The sequence below is a fragment of the Nomascus leucogenys genome, chromosome 5 (assembly GCF_006542625.1).
Source record: "Nomascus leucogenys isolate Asia chromosome 5, Asia_NLE_v1, whole genome shotgun sequence".
NCBI classification, from domain to species: domain Eukaryota; kingdom Metazoa; phylum Chordata; class Mammalia; order Primates; family Hylobatidae; genus Nomascus; species Nomascus leucogenys.
In genome coordinates this window covers 75,881,857-75,902,118 of record NC_044385.1, presented here as the reverse complement: position 1 = coordinate 75,902,118, position 20,262 = coordinate 75,881,857, and the positions used below count along the sequence as shown (strand labels likewise).

Here is a 20,262-nt window from a genome sequence, read left to right as displayed (position 1 = left end):
CCAACATAGCAAAACCCCATCTCTACTAAAAATACAAAAATTAGCTGGGCATCGTGATGCGTGCCTGTAATCCCAGCTACTTGGGAGGCTGGGGCAGGAGAATCGCTTGAGTCGGGGAGGTGGAGGTTGCAGTGAACCCAGATCACGCCACTGCACTCCCACGTGGGCAACAGAGCGAGATGCTGTGTTAAAAAAATAATAATAATTAAATAAATTTAAAGTAGTGTGATAGAAGCATAAACTGTGGAACAAATAGTGGGGAAAAAATAAGGCAGAGATTTAATAGGTTCTAAATTATATAGTCTTGTCTAAAGAACTACATATCCTTTTTATGTAGCAGATAAGGAGCCAGAGAATAAATTGTCAAATTTTTATTTTGGGTTGATAGTTCAAAGGCTAATATAGATCAAAGGCAAGAAAATCGCTTGAGCCCAGGAGTTCAAGCCCAGCCTAGGCAACATACTGGGTCCCCATCTCTAAAAATAAAAAATTAGAGACTACAAGTATCTGCAGTTTCAGGGTGCCTAACACCCAGCTGTAGCTTACCTTCTCCCAGCCTTTGAGATATTGCCATGGAGACCTCACTGAAAACCATTAGTTGATCTCAGTCTACAATTTTATTATTAGTTAGAAAAAAAAATAGTTTTCTGCTAATAGTAGTGACCATGTAATGGAGAAACATCTTAAGGCATCATGTTGTTTTGCACAGGATTCTGTTTTGTGGACACAGTTTATTTAAACACACTATTATGGATAGGCGTTTAGGCTATTTCCTGAATTCTGCAAATGTAAAAGTATTATACCAATGACTATTGTGTGTTTTCATATTATTGGAGGTATATCTTCAGGGTATATTCTTAGAAGCTGGATTGCTGGGTCAAAGAGCGAATGCATGTGTAATTTCGTTGCATACTGCCAAATTCCCTGCTATAAGGGTTGTGCCATTTTGCCTTGGTATTTGGGAAGGTTTGTATTCTTGTTCTAGTGGTTGCCTTTATTGTGGTTGCCTTCATTCTTATATCTTTTCTTTTTTACTGTTTTGATAGTTTTAAACGACATTTTTCAACTCCTTTATAGAGTGTGTTGTCACATTTAAAATTTTTGCTCATCTGATAGGTGAGAAATATTATCTCAGTTTTAATTTGCATTTTACTTTTTATGAATGACGTTGAACATTGTTTCATTTGTTTAAGGGCCATTTTAATTTGTATCTTTGCGAACAGACTACTCATATTTACTGTCTGTTCTTCTGTAGGATTTTTGGTCTTTTTCTTAGGCTTTAAGAGTTCTTTATATATTAAGGATATTAGCTCTTCCATACTTAAAATACTTCCCTAGTTTGTCTTTTGTCTTTGACTATGATGTTTTGCCATGTGAACTTTTTGTATATAATCAAATTCATCAACTTTTTAAAATTGTATCTACATTTTGTCTGAACTATAGATGTTTTATGTTAGAGAAATATCTATGCATTCCTTTTTTGGATGTTCTATCAAGGACACTGAAAAAATGTGATGAATTTTTCAGTGTCTGTAGAGAAAATTCTATTATTTGTCTCCTTAAATCTATTAATAAAACTTATATTAATGATATTTTTAAAAATTGAACCATCCTTGCATTCTTTGAATCATCTCACTTGATCATTATATGTTAGTTTCTCAATGTAGTATGTGATTCTGTTAATAATATTTTATTTCAGATTTTTACATCAGCATTCACATAAATGCTACTGGTTTGCAGTTTAGCTTTTGTTCAATTTATTAGGCAATAATTTACATTAATTACAAATATTAATATTAAATGTAATTATATTAATACAGTTAGTTAATGATGCTATAATCATGATGTATTAGGTTTTATACTTTTATTGTTTTATTAAAGTTTAGGTGTTAATGTTATGCTTCCTTAATTTTCTGTACTCTGGAACAATTTATATAGCATTGAGTCTGTCTGACCTTTGAAGATTTGATAGTTTCCCTCTTAAATCCTTTGGGATTTTGGTACTTTTTTGTGGAGTTAGTTTCATGATAATTTTCTTCATTTTTGATATGGGAGTTGGCTTGTTTAAGCACTCTTTCTAAAGGAGGTCAGTTTCTATAAACTATTGTTCTAGTAAATTATTCATTGCACCTACGTTTACTTGCATTAAAGTGTGCAAGGTAGTTTTTTGTTCTAATTTATTATTTTAAGGGTTATTTTATCATTTCTTATTTTGTGTATTTGCGCCCCCTCCCTGCTCTTTTCTAATTAAGTTAGGTAGGACTTTTTCTGTTTCTTAGTTGTTTTTTTTGTTTGTTTTTTGTTTTTTGTTTTTTTCAGAGAACCAGGGTTTCAGTTTATTAGTTAGATCTATGATTTTTCTGTTCTTTATCTCATTACTTTTGTATTTTTCATTGACTCATCATAATCTCCCAAAATCCGTAGTTTACACTGTTGTTCACTCACTCTTGTTGTGCACTCACTCTTGTTGTGCACTCACTCTTGCTGTTGTGCATTCTATGGGTTCAGACAAATTTGTATAAATTTTTAAGGCTATGAATTTTCCTTTAATCACTGTTTTAAATAAATCTCGTAGATTCTGATGTGTGGCATTTTTGTTTTAACTTTTTAGAAATTTTGTTGAGTTTAGGCCAGGCGTTTTTGCTCATGCCTGTAATCCCAGCACTTTGGGAGGCTGAGGCGGGCAGATCACCTGAAGTCAGGAGTTTGAGACCAGCCTGGCCAACATGGTGAAACCCCATTTCTACTAAAAACACAAAAATTAGCTGGGTGTGATGGCGCATGCCTGTAATCTCAGCTACATGGGGCACTGAGGCAGGAGAATCACTTGAACTTAGGAGGCAGAGATTGCAGTGAGCCAAGATTGTGCTACTACACCCCAGCCAGGGTGACAGAGTGAGACTCTGTCTCAAAAAGAAAAAAAAAAATAGAAATTTTGTTGTTGGGTTTTTCTGTTGTGTGTGTGTGTGTGTGTGTGTGTGTGTGTGTTCACCTAAGAGCTGTTTAATATAAGGCTATTACATTTCTATATAGAAAAGCCTTTTTGGTTTTCATTTTATTAATGTATAAGTTTATTGCCTTGTGATAGGCTTATAATGTTTCTGACTTAGGTAATTTATTGATATTTTCTTTGAACCTAATATATTTGTACATGTGCAAGTTGTAGTTACCATTATCGGGGTATAAAGTTCCATATATATTCATAAAAGTTATACCTTTATTTTTTGCCTGTTTGACTTCCCTCATATGACAGTAGTATGTTAAAACCTCCTATTATTAGTATGTTTTTACATATATTTGTGTGCGTGTGTGTGTGTGTGTTCTCTGCTTTAAAACAGTGATTGCAGGGCTATTTGGTTAATAGATGTTTATAACTGTTGTATTTTCATGATAAATGGTGGGATTTAACTTTGTAAAGTATCCTTTTTTCTTTGCAATGCTTTTTAGCTTAAATTCTACTGGTCTTTTAATAGGATTACAACCTCAGCTTTCTTTTTATCGTTTACTTGGCATACTTTTGCTCATCCCTTTATGATGCCTTTCCAAATTCTTTATGTGTGTCTCTTGTATACAGCATGGAATTGGGTTTTGTTTTGAGAGCCTGAGCCAATTTGAAAATCTTTTTTTTTTTTAATAGGTTAGGCCCGTTCACATGGGTTGATAGATTGATTTGAACTGTCATTTTGTGAAATAATGTCTCCCTGTGTTTTTTTTTTCTCTGCTAAGCATACTTTTGTCTTTTTCAATTTTCTTTTGGTATTTGGGGAGGTTTATATTTTTGTTCTAGTGGTTACCTTTATTCTTTATTTTATTTTATTTTAATTAATTAATTAATTTATTATTATTATACTTTAGGTTTTAGGGTACATGTGCACAATGTGCAGGTTTGTTACATATGTATCCATGTGCCATGTTGTTTTGCTGCCCCCAGTTACCTTTATTCTTACACCTTTTTAATGCTGTCTTCTTTTTTACTGTTTTGACAGTTTTAAATGATATATTTTTTTACTTCTGTCTCTTACCTGTGCAATGATGCATGAGCTTATTCTATTTTTTCTTTTCTTGCCTCAACCTCCCACTTTTTAATCTGATTCTAGACTTATCTATTTTGCCAAATTTGGAACATATTTCTTCATATTTTTTTCAGTTCCGCCTTTCCTTGTAGGGACTCTGAAGACACAAATATTAGATCTATTGTTATTGTGCTGGAAGTTCCTGAGAGTTAATTTCTCTTTAATCTTTTTTTTTTTTTTTCTGTTATTCAGTTTGGATGATTTCTATTGATGTATCTTTGGGTTCATTTATTTTTTTTCCCCCTCTATCATGTCGGGTTTTTTTGCTGAGAATTCCCATTTTAAATTTGTTTCAAATGTGTTCATAATTGTTCACCAGTGCATTTTTGTGATAGTTACTTTAAAATTTTGTCAAGTCCTTGTCAGATAATTCCAATATGTGTGTCATCTCAATATTGGCATCTGTTGACTGTCTTTTCTCTTTTGAGAATTTCCTGGATTTTGGTGTGAAGGGTTATTTTCCATTGTAGCCTACACATATTGGTGTTATGCTTTGAAACCCCTGTTTCTAGGTAAATCTAGTTACTCTTAGTGCCAGGCTGGGCAGTAGCCAGACTTTGTTCTCACACACAGCATCTGCAGACACCTCCAGCGGGGAGGCCTCCTCACTTCCAGAGTAGGAAATGGGCTGGTAGGTGGGCTCAGCTCGTGGGCCCAGCTTCTATCCTCCAATTTTTGAAGTTGAAATATTTCTATTTTCCTAAAACCTATAACATTTACAAATTCTTTTTCCACTCTTATCTCCATGTTTATGTTAGTCGTTGATATACAATTAAATACATTAAATGCTCGTTTATCAATCCTGTTGCTGAAGTTTCCCCAGTCATCTGTTGAGTGAAGCTCATGCTCTAGTTAAAGGATCAGCAAAATTTTCTGTAAAGGTTCAGAGAATATTTTAGGCTTTGCAGGCTATATAGTCTCTCCCACTAAAGTGGGCTGCCCTCTCCCCTTCTCTGCTCTCTTTTACACAGTCTTGAGGCAAGAGGTCCAGACAAAAGCTAGAATTTAATTTTTTCTCCTGTTACAGATAATGGAAATTTTTAGTGTTCTCTGACTCTTAGTAATGCTAAAGGGATGTGGGTTATATGTGTAGTTTTATTTTATTTATTCATCTATATCCTTTTTTGAAGGGTATGTGAATTCAGGTGCCTGCTATTGTTTTAGGGCAAAAAGATGTGATGTCTTCATTTGGATGACCTAATAGGAAACATCTTGATTTCACATAAGCTACAACCAGTGCCTATATTCCTCTGTGACAACACCAATCAATGCCACATACAAGATCTTTGACCTTGAATGAATCACCAGATCGCTAAGCCTGTTTTCTTCTATGTAGTTGCAAAGTTAGGATGGGCATAGGGCATGGTTTATACTCCAGGTTTATACTTCAGTTGGGGACACATTTCAGGAGATTTTCAAACAGTTTTTTTCCCCAGATGAAGTTAAAGTGCCAAGTCATTTCTTTTATTGGTTTACTTTAGTAGTCTGAAAATTGTATTGCTAAATATGTTGGAAAACCAGTAGAGTAGATAGATGACCTTTCTGTTCTCTTCTGAACTTGAAACAGCATGGTGTGCTGGCCTCATTCTTGTAAATAGTGTTTTTCTGTGTGATTATTAGGTAGCTAATTTGTGAGGGCAGGGAGAATTACTTTTCTGCCTGTTTTTAAATTCATCTGTCCGATACATAAATGCAGAAGTTGAAATAGAAGTTTTCCCAAACTTCTGTGTCTCATTTTTTGTGAAGAATGATCTGACGTAGGCATTGAAAGAAAGATAAGGTACTCTTTACTTAATAGATTAATCAGCTAAGCAGGTATTTTTGCCACTAAGCTAAAACTTGAAATTTGGTTACTTTGGTTACTTTTTCTGTCACTACTTCTGAGGTGTGTTGAACATGTAAAGCATTCAAACAAATATGGAAAATGGTTTTTCTTTTGTGTTTCCTGTAGATTCTTGTAGACACTGTTTGGGCTCTGTCATACTTGACAGATGGAGGTAATGAGCAGATACAGATGGTTATTGATTCAGGAGTTGTGCCATTTCTTGTGCCCCTTCTGAGCCATCAGGAAGTCAAAGTTCAAGTAAGTATTTTTAAATTTTTTTTATTTGTATACAGTTGTGTTTGCTATAACCAGTTAACTTGTACAACTAGGCTTTAATTCTGTCTGTAAGTGCTTACCTTCCAGATTTCTTCTGCTAGTCCCTGAGCTTGATTTTGTTGATTTCCAAATCTTTATCTCACCCAGTTTCTTTGCTGAGTTCCACACCTGTATAGCCAATTGTTCTTGACCCTTTATACATATCATCTAAGAACTCCTTCAAGCTTTCCATGGTTAACTACACAGAAATGAAACGATCATCTCCCACAAACCTGCTCTTCTTCCTTGTCTGCCTTCAGTGAACAGCATGGCCTAAGCTAGAAATTTTGATTTCTCCTTGGAATTCCCATTCCATTACAAAATCATTTCAATTCTTCTTACATAGGTTCAAATCTGGCTCTCCTTATCTATCTAGAACAACAGATTTAGTTCAAGACTCTGTCTTTCCCACAAATAATTGCAGTAACCTAATTGCATTTCTTCTTTCTCTCTCCCACTCTAATTAGGGGTAGGCACTTGCTAGATCTGTTCATCCTGCTTCTACCAAAGTGACTTTCTAGGTGGAAATGTGTGCCCATTCCAGGCCTTTATTAAAATATTATATATTTTTTTGAGATGGAGTCTTGCTCTGTCGCCCAAGCTGGAGTATGGTGGTGCGATCTCTGCTCACTGCAGCCTCTGCCTCTCAGGTTCAAGCGATTCTCCTGCCTCAGCCTTCAGAGTAGCTGGGATTACAGGCATGCACCATCACACCAGCTAATTTTTGTATTTTTAGTAGAGATGGAGTTTCACTGTGTTGCCCAGGCTGGTCTTAAACTCCTGACCTCAGGTGATCCCCCCGCCTCAGCCTCCCAAAGTGCTGGGATTATAGGCATGAGCCACCATGCCCAGCCTTAAGAAACTGGACTTCTAAAATTTTAATTTCCTTTTATTTTTTGAATCTTTTTCCAACCAATTTTCACACAATTTTTTTTTTCATAAAGTTTCAGTTTTTCACAAGAGACTATTTAAAATTCAGAATTGCTCTCAGACTGCTTGGTACTTTGTGAAAGGATGAAATAAGTGTTATTTACCCCTTGCATTTTTACTTTTTCTCAGGATTATGAAAAATATAGAATCAGTCTTATAAGCAAATAAATTTATAGAAAACATTTTATCCCCACCCTAGACAGCAGCCCTCAGAGCAGTTGGCAACATAGTGACTGGCACCGACGAGCAGACCCAGGTTGTTCTCAATTGTGATGTCCTGTCACACTTCCCAAATCTCTTATCACACCCAAAAGAGAAGATAAATAAGGTAAGACATATAATGTCCTCATTATGCTATTTCTTTCTATGTCTCATTTTTAACTGTCTCCTTGTTTCTATTGCTACTTGTATGTTTTTCTTAAAAACCACTGCAGCGAAGATGAGAATTATTTTAAATCACCTCTGCAAATGTTTTTCTTCAACCTTTTTTTTTTTTTTTTTTTTTTTTTTTTTGAGACAGAGTCTGTCTGTTGCCTAGGCTGGAGTGCAGTGGCATGATCTCAGCTCACTGCAACCTCTGCCTCCTGGGTTCAAGCGATTCTCCTGCCTCAGCCTCCCAAGAAGCTGGGACTACAGGCACCCACTACCACGCCTAGCTAATTTTTCTATTTTTAGTAGAGATGGGGTTTCACCATATTGGCCAGGCTGGTCTCGAACTCCTGACCTTGTGATCCGCCTGCTTCAGCCCCACAAAGTGCTGGGATTACAGGCGTGAGGCACCGCGCCCAGCCTTTTTCAACTTTTAATCGCTTCTGGTAGGTGCTGCCCTGATCATCACAGAGTTAAAAACATTTTTAGACTACCTGTGTTTCTATTTAAGTAGACTGAGCATAGCAACAGTCATTAAATTAGTAACCACTTGAAAGTGCAGAGAAAATCTGCCATTTGAATGGCTGGTATTTTTGTTACACAAACACATCATAAAAATTTTGATCTCCTAGCAAAATTAGATTGGACCCAAAGACGAGGTGCCTAAATTCAAGGATCATAAAAAATTACTCTTTTTAATATTTCAAGCTTCATAGACAAGTTTATTATTAATTGTGTAATATGTACTTACTAGTATGTAATAAGTCTTCATGTCTGGTTTATTTCATCTAGCATGTTTTCAAGGTTCATTCATTTTGCAGCATGTGTCAGAACTTTATTCTTTCTATGGCTGAATAAATATTCCATTGTATGTATACACCACATTTTGTTTTTCCATTCTTCTGTTGATGGACACTTGGGTTGTTTCCACCTTTTCACTATTATGAATAATGCTGCAGTGAACATTGGCATACAAATACCTATTTGAGTTCCCGCTTTCAATTTCTTTTTTTTTTTTTTTTTTTTTTTTTTTGAGACGGAGTCTTTCTCTGTCCCCCAGGCTGGAGTGCAGTGGCGCGATCTCGGCTCACTGCAAGCTCCGCCTCCCAGGTTCACGCCATTCTCCTGCCTCAGCCTCCTGAGTAGCTGGGACTACAGGCGCCCGCCACCACGCCCGGCTAATTTTTTGTATTTTTAGTAGAGACGGGGTTTCTCCGTGTTAGCCAGGATGTCTCGATCTCCTGACCTTGTGATCCGCCCGCCTCGGCCTCCCAAAGTGCTGGGATTACAGGCTTGAGCCACCGCGCCCGGCCAGCCCCCGCTTTCAATTTCTTTGGATATATAACTGCGAGTAGAATTGCTCGATCATATGTTAATTCTGGGTTTAGCTTTTTGAGGAACCACCAAACCGTTTTCCATTGCAGCTGCACTGTTTTACATTCCCACCAGCAGTGTTACTAGAATTCTAATTTCTCCACATCCTAGCCAACGCTTATTTTCTATTAAAAAAAATTACTGACATCCTAGTAGATGTGAAGTGGTGTCTCGTTGTGGTTTAAATTTACATTTAGTTGGCTGGGCACGGTGGCTCACGCCTGTAATCCCAGCACTTTGGGAGGCCGAGGCAGGCGGATCACGAGGTCAGGAGATTGAGACCATCTTGGCTAACACAGTGAAACCCCGTCTCTACTAAAAATACAAAAAATTAGCCGGGTGTGGTGGCAGACGCCTGTAGTCCCAACTACTCAGGAGGCTGAGGCAGGAGAATGGCATGAACCCAGGAGGCGGAGTTTTCAGTGAGCCAAGTTTGTGCCACTGCACTCCAGCCTGGGCGACAGAGCGAGACTCTGTCTCGAAAGAAAAAAAGAGAAATAAATTTACATTTAGTTTACTAAAGTTTTGTCTGCCTAATATACTACCATCACCCAAAACCAGCAGAACTGATCATTTCTTCTTGGTCATCATAACTATATTTATATAGTTACTTGAGTATAATTTGACTGTTGGGTTCTTATAGAAAAGTATGGTGTCAAAAAACACATTTTATGGATAACGTTTGTTCCAGTGAAGAGAAAGAAGCCAGAGACTTTCAGACTCTGGGCCAGTTATTTTTACTATAGAAATTTTTAACAATATAGGTGATTCTTTTTTTTTTTTTTTAGCTAAATGAATATATTCCATAATTGGAAACAACTGAGAAGTGAGGAAGCTGGGCAGAAGTCAGCAGAGAAAGGTTCCGGCCTGTGATGTAGTATGCTTTTAAGTGAGGGTATCGTGGGGGTAGAGGAAAATTTCATAGAAATGCTGTCTCAACTTCAGCAAGCAATTAGTTACTTCAAAAATTTTTTGCCTTGAAAATTTGTTACTTGCATTTTGAGACCATCATGGGACCCTGGAAGTAGAAGTTACCAACTTGATTTTCTTCCCTCAGCATTTCTGTTTGAAACTTTTTAAATCTACAAAAAATGTGCAAGAATAGTATAGTGAACACCCATGTACTCTAAACACAGATTCAGCAATTATTAACAACTTACCACAGTTGGATGGCAAAATAAATTCAGTTGTGGAAGAGGAAGATACAAATGTGTTACTAACCTGTAAACAGCTCACAGACGTGTTTATGACTTATAAATCCTTTAGTTTTATGTTATATAGACCCATGCTAGACTAGTTAGATGGTTAATTTCTATGGAATACTTGAATGACTATGTCTTGTGAGTAAATGTTTTTAAAATTACAAAAAAAAATCACCTTTATTAGAAGTAGTTTTTAAGTAGTTTTAGAAATTCAGATGTATAGTAGCCGGGCGCAGTGGCTCACGCCTGTAATCCCAGCACTTTGTGAAGCCTAGACGGGTGGATCACAAGGTCAGGAGACTGAGAGCATCCTGGCTAACACGGTGAAACCCCGTCTCTACTAAAAATAGAAGAAAATTAGCCAGGCATGGTGACGGGCGCCTGTAGTCCCAGCTACTCGGGAGACTGAGACAGGAGAATGGCGTGAACCCGGGAGGCGGAGCTTGCAGTGAGCCGAAATCATGCCACTGCACTCCAACCTGGGCGACAGAGTGAGACTCTGTCTCAAAAAAAAAAGAAAAGAAAAAAGAAATTCAGTTGTATATTTATTTCTGTCTTTTAGAGGAAGCTAATGCACAGACATGTAAGCTCCATGAATAAAGATTTCTGTTTTGCTCACTTCTATAAAATCACCATTTCCTAGAATAATGCCTAGCTTATAGTAGGCCTATATATTAATGAATAGATAAATGCCAGGTTATTGGAGCCCAAATATAATTAATGGAAATTTTCTTATAACTTGTTTAAAATGGAAGATTTTGTATACCTAATCACTTTTTAGATGCAGTCTCTTTAACGTAATTTAGGTGATTTTGTTATTGTCTATATAAAATATATTAGAAAGGCATTAAAGGTATTATTTTTCAAATGAAGGTGCCCTTTATTTTGTTCAATTATAGGAAGCAGTGTGGTTCCTTTCCAACATAACAGCAGGCAACCAGCAACAAGTTCAAGCTGTAATAGATGCTGGATTAATTCCTATGATTATTCATCAGCTTGCTAAGGTTGGTCATATTATGAGTTCACCGTGTCTATTAATCTGTTAATAACCAAGACTTTTTGGATAAAGAGTCCATTTTATGATCTCATTTTTAACCTTCAGGGGGACTTTGGAACACAAAAAGAAGCTGCTTGGGCAATCAGCAACTTAACAATAAGTGGCAGAAAAGATCAGGTGAGTTTGAAAACCTGTAACTGTCATGATTGTTAATACTGGAAAGCACGCTACTCTCTTATGTTTAGTAGTTGCTGACTGTATTGTGTTCTTTTTGGGGAAAAGATAATTATTATTGTTTTAAGAGATGGAGTCTTGCTATGTTGCCCAGGCTAGAGTGCAGTTGCTATTCACAGGCGTGACCATAACGCACTAAATCTCCAACTCCTGGGCTCAAGATAGCCTCCTGCCTCAGCTTTCCATGTAGCACGACACCCTACTGGGAAACAGATAATTCTATAAATAAAAATATTTCTTCTCTTTTGTTGTCTAGGTTGAGTACCTTGTACAGCAGAATGTAATACCACCATTCTGTAATTTACTCTCAGTGAAAGATTCTCAAGTGGTTCAGGTGGTTCTAGATGGTCTAAAAAACATTCTGATAATGGCCGGTGATGAAGCAAGCACAATAGCTGAAATAATAGAAGAATGTGGAGGTAAGAGTGGACTGATGGAAGAAGAGTATTTGAGCACTGGAACTCTGAAACATAAGTTCTTTAAAGTCAACTTACTAGACAGAAAATTACTAGGATACGTTGTTTTTAAATGATCACAGTATGTTGCTTTTCTTTATTCACTATGTTTGCATTCCAAGAGGGTTTTCCAGAAGACGGTAGTCCATACTTTGCAAAATCTGGTTGTGAAAGTCACTGTATAACCTTCTAGAGATTGACAACATAGCCTTTTTTTTTTTTTTTTTTTTTTTTGGAGACAGAATCTTGCTCTGTCATTGCAACCTCCGCCTCCCGAGTTCAAGGGATTCTCACACCTCAGCCTCCCAAGTAGCTGGGATTACAGGCACGCACCACCACACCCAGCGGATTTTTGTGTTTTTAGTAGAGATGGGGTTTTACCATGTTGGCCAGGCTGGTCTCGAACTCCTGACCTCAAGTGATCCACCTGCCTCAGCCTCCCAAAGTGCTGGGATTACAGGCGTGAGCCACTCTGCCTGGCCTGACATTGCATTTTAGGAAACACTAATACTTCTCTTGAGGTCACAGTGCATGACAGCAAATTAAGAGCCCTTACAACCACTACATAAATTTTAAAGCTTTATTTAATCCAGCATTTCTTTTTTTTTTTTTTGTGACGGAGTCTCGCTCTGTCGCCCAGGCTGGAGTGCAGTGGCGCGATCTCGGCTCACTGCAAGCTCCGCCTCCCGGGTTCATGCCATTCTCCTGCCTCAGCCTCTCCGAGTAGCTGGGACTACAGGCGCCCGCCACCACGCCCAGCTAATTTTTTTGTATTTTTAGTAGAGACGGGGTTCCACCATGGTCTCGATCTCCTGACCTCGTGATCCGCCCGCCTCGGCCTCCCAAAGTGCTGGGATTACAAGCGTGAGCCACCGTGCCCGGCCTAAGGGCTTCTAAGAAGGAAAAAATTAGTGGGATTCTGGTCCTCCAACTAGAAGCGGCCCCGTGTTTTGTCTGTTTTTTAGACAAACCACCATCTTAGATGGGGGAGCAGTGTGTTCTCAGTTCCTTAGGATTTCTCGATGATTAAAATGAGCGTGGTTTTGATTAGTATCTCCTTATCAATTAACCAGTTATTTTGATTATTTTATTCTTACCAGGTTTGGAGAAAATTGAAGTTTTACAGCAACATGAAAACGAAGACATATATAAATTAGCATTTGAAATCATAGATCAGTATTTCTCTGGTGATGATGTAAGTAGATATTAAAATAGGGTGTGTCTTCATGTAAATGAAAACCTATACACAATGTAAATTTACTAAGAGTTTTCCTTTTATTATTAGGATGACATAAGTTTGTACTGTATTTCTATTAGACATTCCATCAGTCACTTTCTCTTAAATACTTTGAAACTTCATTATAAGGTAAAGTTTTAAAAACAGTTCTTGTTTCATTTGTAATCTATTAACTAGGAAGAAATAGTAATTATATAAGTGATGTATGTTCAGATAGGTTAAATAAATCTACAGATCCAGAAACTTGATGCAGTTTTGAAATGTGTTAAATTTTAAATTGTTAAATTTCTTAATAAAATTATTGATTTACTCGAATATTTTTAGTTGATTAAAGCATTCACATAGAATTATTTGCTAAGAGGTAAAAAGTCAATTCCACTTACATCATAATGTATAGTATCATAACCTAATAAGGATTTTTTTTCTTGTTTTTTATAGATAGATGAAGATCCCTGCCTCATTCCTGAAGCAACACAAGGAGGTACTTACAATTTTGATCCAACAGCCAACCTTCAAACAAAAGAATTTAATTTTTAAGTTCAGTTGAGTGCAGCATCTTTCCCACATTCAATATGAAGCACCACCAGATGGCTACCAAATGATAAGAACAACAGCAACAAAAGGCTCCAAAACACACATGCCTCTTTGTTTTGATGCTTCTAAAGCAAGCCATGTCTCAGTCACTTTGCAGTTGCCAAAAGTCACTATCACATGGACTGTAAATGCATATGCATGATTTCCTAAACTGTTTTAGAACTCTCTTAACAGTCTCAACTACCCTATTTTTCCCTGTTCCCTGGTGCCACAGGCTGACAACTGCAGTCTCCAGTTTAGAATAAATATTCCATAGTGGTGACATGTCAGCTGCCCACTGATACTTCTTTGGAAAATGGTGCGCTGTGGATCAAGACACTTTGGTATGATGCATTTACAAGTTGGAAGACTAAAGAGGTGCAGTGTGATCTGAGCCTCCATCATTGTCCTCCACAAACATATTTTCATATTCTTTATGTGGAAGAATAGATTTTAAAGTACAAGCCAAATGATTTTCATTGGTGGAACTGATACAAAAAAAGTAACTTAAAAACAAGAAACTTGGTTATTGAATAAACAGATAAGTTTTTAAAAAAAAAAAAACTACTTCATCTACCAGTAATTGATGTGTTTATTATCTGCCTCAGAAGCCAGGGTTGGAGGAAGAACTTTAGATATGGATGTTAATGCTTTTGCCATTATACCTAATTTTTGAGAACAGCAAGCCCTATTTGACCACTCTCTTCAGCCTGTGTGTTCCTGCTGTTTTGAAGTAATCAAATGCTGTGCATGGTATTTTACCTGAGCTGCAACCTATTATGGACTTGAACTTCTGTTTAAGTTGAAAGCAAGAGTCCCTGAGTATAAAGGAAAAACAGCAAAACAAAAAAAAAAACCTGCAAAAGTCTAAAATACCCATTGGTAATGTTTTTTAAAAAATCTTGCTTTCAGCTTTCAGGAGTTAATATTCTTTGTTTTAATTTGATAATTGGATATGGTTGATTTATATTGGGTTTAAACTGTGGAGCTTTCATGTTTACTGTAATTTAGTCTTAAAATATTTTTTACTTAGTAACCAGTGCTTTTGATAATGTGGTTGGCAACAAACCAGCAACTGTTTAGAAGTGTCATAAGACTTCATTCTTTGAGTATTGGGAAAGTTAATTCAGATCCTACTCTAAAAGCATCTTCACATATTAAAAGATTCAGACAGGGATCTGTGTAGAGGAGTAATCTGCAGTTATTTAACATAAACCTGATTTGCAGTGACTCTTAAGTAATTCTGCAAAATCCGGTATTACTATGTCAAGTTATTGCTTTTGGTAAATTGTCTGACCCAGTTATTAATGAAAGAATATGGATTTGAAAATTTTTAAACTAAATAATTTGTGCTGTCACAGAAATGGTATTGTTGCTCTTGTTTACTGGGTATAATTTCCCAATGCATTGATGTGAAGGGATAGAAAATCTAAACTAATTTAGTTATCCATTGGGGGGTGTATTTACTGTGATGAAGATGAGACAGATGCCATCAGAGCTTTGTGAATCAGCTGGGGTGTTTTCACTGATAAACAACACATAGCAGGTGTGCATTCGTTACAAATATATGTATCTGCCAAGGTGGAGCCACTTTAAAGAGTGAGTTTTGTCTTGTATCTAAAGTGGATACAAGCGTATGTTTAAACTGCAAGATTTTTACTTGCTAGAGAATCTGTTTTAATATAGTGGTTTGGCCTCTGATTATTTATAGGTTTTATAAATTTTAGAATCAATTTCTCTTTAAGGTGGCTCAGATTTTTCAACTCTTGTGCACATAAAATTGAGTTGAAGTTCATTGTGCCTTTTTTTCTTTATCCAAATTTTGAGTTAAAGCTTCATATGGTAACTGCATCCTGTTCGGACACTATAGTCTAAATTTTTGAAACTGCGTGGTGTTCGCTAAAAGTAGGAATAACAACGTAAAAGCTAATTAAGGTCACAAACTTCAGTGAAACCCTTAAAGTCCAAATCTTGATATTGTGAACTGTACCCCTTCCAGTTTAGTTTCTTCTGACTTTTCCTTACTTAACTGACTACCTTTTAAAATTTGCACACATTATGATTAAAATTGGGCCTCTACTGTGATGATTCCTATTTCCTCTCATGTTTTAAAGTGCAAACTAACATTTAAGTGAACATTAGCATCAAGTAGTGCAGACATTTGTATGCATTTCCTTGATTCAATTTGTGACCTTATCAGTTTTGAATTGGAATTGCACCATTTCGTAGATAAAGGAAACTAAGTATATTGCTGCACTTTTAAGTTTTCAAAACAGTGTTTAAAAATTGCACGATTTTTTTTTAACTCAGTTTAAAAAGACTAAAACGTTCTTTCAAAAGAGGCATCTAAATGTGTTCCTAATTTTGTATATGGGCTTAGGTTTTGTAACCAATAAAAAAAGCTGCTATCAAATATGATAAAACATTGAAAACTTATTTCTGAAGATAACTTGTTTGTTTTCTGTATGGTTAAATTTAAATTTGGAATTATTTTTTTAAAAATCACAATGGAGGTAAATCACGAATTACTCTTTTATTGTATTTTAATATCTCCTTCACACCATATTACTGAACTAAACTGGAGTCTGTTCACCTGGCACAGTTAGGCCAAACATTCACAGCAAGGTTTTGCAGCAGGAAAAAGGAGGGCATTTATCTGCAGGCAGGGCACCAAACAAGAAAAATGAGGCAGCTCACACTTAAGACCCAACTTCCATCATGGCTTTACAAGCAAGGGTTTTTAAAGGCAGGGGTGAATTTCGGGAAAGCATAAGTTACAGGCAGAATAGTACATCAATACACAATGGTTTGGCCTAAAAAGGTGGGCTGTCTTGAAGCTGAGGGTGGCAGGGGGTGACTTATAGGTCATAGGTGAATTCACAGATTTTCTTATTTGCAGTTGATTAAGGAATAAAAGCTTTGTCAAAAAACTTGGGGTCAACAGAAAAGAATGCTAAGTCTGCCCCATGGGCATGACTTCCTATAGGCCCCTCAGGAAGACATTTAGAACAAAGAATGGCAGTCAGAGCTCAGTCCTCAGTTCCCCCCTTCCCTGGCCAGTGGATCCATTTGGTGGAGGTCCAGGTGTCTGAAGAACAACTCAGGGACATATGTTAAGATGTTATCTTTAGTTTCTATAAGGAACCAAACATCCTGTGACTTCCTTGGCTGTTGTTTTAAGCTACTATTACTCTCTTGCTTATCAAGTTGCTTATTTATTCATAGGGCTAGCTAGGTGCCTGGAATTTCCCTTGAAGGAACTCAATATTTTCCTTTATTTCCATGCTTGGGGGGCACCTGGCAGGCCCTTAAGAGGGGTTCCTGCTCCATCTCAACCCTAACAAACCAGGACGATCAATGATAATGCTAGATTTGAGACTATTCTGTGACAAATAAGAATTGCCAAAATCTATATTAGTTTCCTAAGTTGCCATTACAAAGTACCACAAACCAGGTGGTTTCAGACAATAGAAATATATTGTCATCCACTTCCGGAGACCAGAAGTCTGAAATCGAAGTGATGGCTGAGCCATGCTCTGTCTGGGGACTTTCATGGGGACGATCCTTCCTTGCCTCTTCCTAGCTTCTGTTGGTCCCTGGCAATCCTTGGCGTTCCTTGGCTTGTAGCTGCATCACTCCAGTCTCTGCCTCCATCATCACATGGCATTCTCCCTGTGTGTCTCAGGTTGAAATACTATAACTTAGAAATAAGTCCATTTATTTGAGATGATGGTATGATTGTGACTTTCATGAAACAAAAACTCAAACTTTAAGACCTGGCTAACCCTTGAAAACATGTAACTATGGAAAATAGTAATCAGAACAAACATAAAAGTTTTAACCTGTTAGGTAAAGGTTATGGCACTAAATGAAATCTTGCATTAATTAAAAGAACAAAGGAGCAGCCAAACTTTTGAGTACAGAAATGTTTACTTTTGTATAATGCCACTGCAAATTACTTTTAAAACAAGTTGGTGTATAAGTAAATGTGATAGTACTTATACAATCTTGCCATCATTTCTTTCAGAAGGGTCATCCTGAAGAGCATGGTTGGTGGCAGACACCTGTAGCTCCAGCTACGTGGGAGGCTGAGTCAGTAGGATCACTTGAGCCCAGGAGTTTGGGAGCAGCCTGGGCAACATAGCAAGACCCCATCTTTTAAAAAAATTCTGTTTTTATATGAAAAGAAAATTTTTAAAGAAGGGTCATTCATCCTTTTCAGGGGATTAGTTAATGCAGATAAACAAGTAAACAAGAGCAACTGACATTCATGAATGTCAGTTGGCTTACAGTGATGGTTAATTTTTTAAACCCTAGTTAAACTGGGAAAGTTTACTTAACTCTTTTTGGGGGAAAGGAAATATAATTTCTGTATATGAAGCTGTGAGTATAAATGTTGTTTAGATAGCTAAAAAACAGTGATAGAATGATTCTCCAAAAGTACTATATACAATGTGTGGAAAAAAGGGATGTGGGAATGCAACCTAATGCCACTGTTTGCCCATAAAATCCCTCAACTAACTTAGGCTTAAATTGTTTTTTTGGTTTTTGTTTTTTGAGACGGAGTTTCACTCTTTAGCCCAGGTTGGAGTGCAGTGGTGCGACCCACTGCAACCTCTGCCTTCCGGTTTCAAGCACTTTTCCTGCCTCAGCCTCCTGAGTAGCTAGGATTACAGGCGCCTGTCACCACACCTGGCTAATCTTTGTATTTTTAGTAGAGACAGGTTTCACCATGTTGGCCAGGCTAGTCTCAAACTCTTGACCTCAAGTGATCCGCCTGCCTCGGCCTCCCAAAATGCTAGGATTACAGGCGTGAGCCACCGCGCCTGGCCTAAATTGGGGTTTTTTAAACCCTGCACTATTGACATTTTCAGCTGGATAATTCTTCGTTATGTGTCATCTGCCCTGTGCAATGTAGGATGTTTAGTAGTATCCCTGGGCTCTACTCACTAGACAGCAGTAGCACCTCTCTCCTCTCCCCAAGTTAAGACAACCAAAAATGTCTCCAGACATTGCCAAACATCTCCTGGGGGCCCAAAACCATCCCTGATAGTAAACCACTGCCCTAAATCAATTCCTATAGAAAACTCCACTGAAATGAGACAGCCTAAATCATGACTTGTTTGTTGTGTGAACAGTCCCAGGCTTTCCTCAGATGCGTAAGATGAAAAAAGGATACACAGGTCGGGCGCGGTGGCTCACGCCTGTAATCCCAGCACTTTGGGAGGCCGAGGCGGGCGGATCACGAGGTCAGGAGATCGAGACCATCCTGGCTAACATGGTGAAACCCCATCTCTACTAAAAATACAAAAAATTATTGGGGCCCAGTGGCGGGCGCCTGTAGTCCCAGCTACCCCGGGGGCTGAGGCAGGAGAATGGCGTGAACCCAGGAGGCGGAGCTTGCAGTGAGCCCAGATTGCGCCACTGCACTCCTGGCTGGGCGAAAGAGCGAGACCCCGTCTCGAAAAAAGAAAAAAAAAAAAAAGGATACACAAATGTGCCTTTTCTTCATTCTGAGTTTTAGGAAAAATTGGAGGCAGGCCTAACCTAATTTCCCAAATCATCTGTAGGAAACTCCAGGTAGTACTGAACATCTATTTCAAGGGACTTTGGATAAAGAAATAGAAATATTGAGCAACTAGTTACTTCTTAAATTTATCCTGTAGCTAAAAAACAGGGTTGTAAAACAATCAAATGTGTTAATTGCCCAAATCTCAACACCCTATGGCAGTGTTTTTCAAACACTTCTACTTGAAAATCTTTAAGTTATCTAGGGAAAACTGGAGTTGGACTAGAAAATCATAGCATAGTTTGAAGATCACTTCTTGAAGCATTGTTGAGAGATTGGCCCCATCAGAAAACTTACAATCATCTATTAAATTATTAAAAACAGAAACTATGGCCAAGCCATGCTATAAAGAAAGTATTCTCTGCAGGGAATTTCTTCTACAGCACTACAGCATCCCCCTTCCCTACCCTAGAAAATTGCCATACACCTTCTTGAGGAATTCTGTTAAACTGTGGTACCCAAAGATGCATGGGGCCTTGTGCCAAATAGTGTGAGAAACCATAAGATAAGGAACATTTTCGTGGGACAGCAACTTTACTAGGGTAAGTAAAAGTTTTATTGGTAATACAAGACAATGTTATAAAGGATACATTTTACATATTTTAAACATCAGATTTTTGAGGCAGGGTATTTTATGGAAACATTCCTGCAGGACTAAGTCAGAAGAGCTTGAGAAACAAGGTACTCATTTTGAGGGAGCTTGTATTTATTGGCTAGCTTTGCTTGCTATAAGATCCTTTCTTAACGCCGGGCGCGGTGGCTCACGCTTGTAATCCCAGCAGTTTGGGAGGCCGAGGCAAGCGGATCACGAGGTCAGGAGATCGAGACCACGGTGAAACCCCATCTCTACTAAAGATACAAAAAATTAGCCGGGCGTGGTGGCGGGCGCCTGTAGTCCCAGCTACTCGGGGAGGCTGAGGCAGGAGAATGGCGTGAACCGGGAGGCGGAGCTTGCAGTGAGCCGAGATTGCGCCACTGCACTCCAGCCTGGGCGACGAGCAAGACTCCGTCTCAAAAAAAAAGGAATAAATTTCATACTTACTTCAGCCTAGTTTTTCTCAGGAGATCACATTCTACATATGTATCCTTTTGATGTCTTCAGTCTTACA

The 20,262-nt window shown here is 37.7% G+C and overlaps 1 protein-coding gene across 1 annotated transcript in view; it reads left to right on the top strand.

Moving 5' to 3' along the window:
* The window catches only part of KPNA3 (karyopherin subunit alpha 3), a 92,210-nt gene extending 76,190 nt beyond the window's left edge, over positions 1 to 16,020 (top strand). The window contains exons 11-17 of the mRNA XM_030813413.1: positions 6,025 to 6,156; positions 7,343 to 7,471; positions 10,988 to 11,092; positions 11,191 to 11,262; positions 11,576 to 11,738; positions 12,875 to 12,969; positions 13,450 to 16,020. Of these exons, the coding sequence (XP_030669273.1) occupies positions 6,025 to 6,156; positions 7,343 to 7,471; positions 10,988 to 11,092; positions 11,191 to 11,262; positions 11,576 to 11,738; positions 12,875 to 12,969; positions 13,450 to 13,548 (795 nt within the window). The 3' untranslated portion in view covers positions 13,549 to 16,020. The remainder of the gene's footprint in view (positions 1 to 6,024; positions 6,157 to 7,342; positions 7,472 to 10,987; positions 11,093 to 11,190; positions 11,263 to 11,575; positions 11,739 to 12,874; positions 12,970 to 13,449) is intronic.
* The last annotated feature ends 4,242 nt before the right edge of the window (positions 16,021 to 20,262 follow it).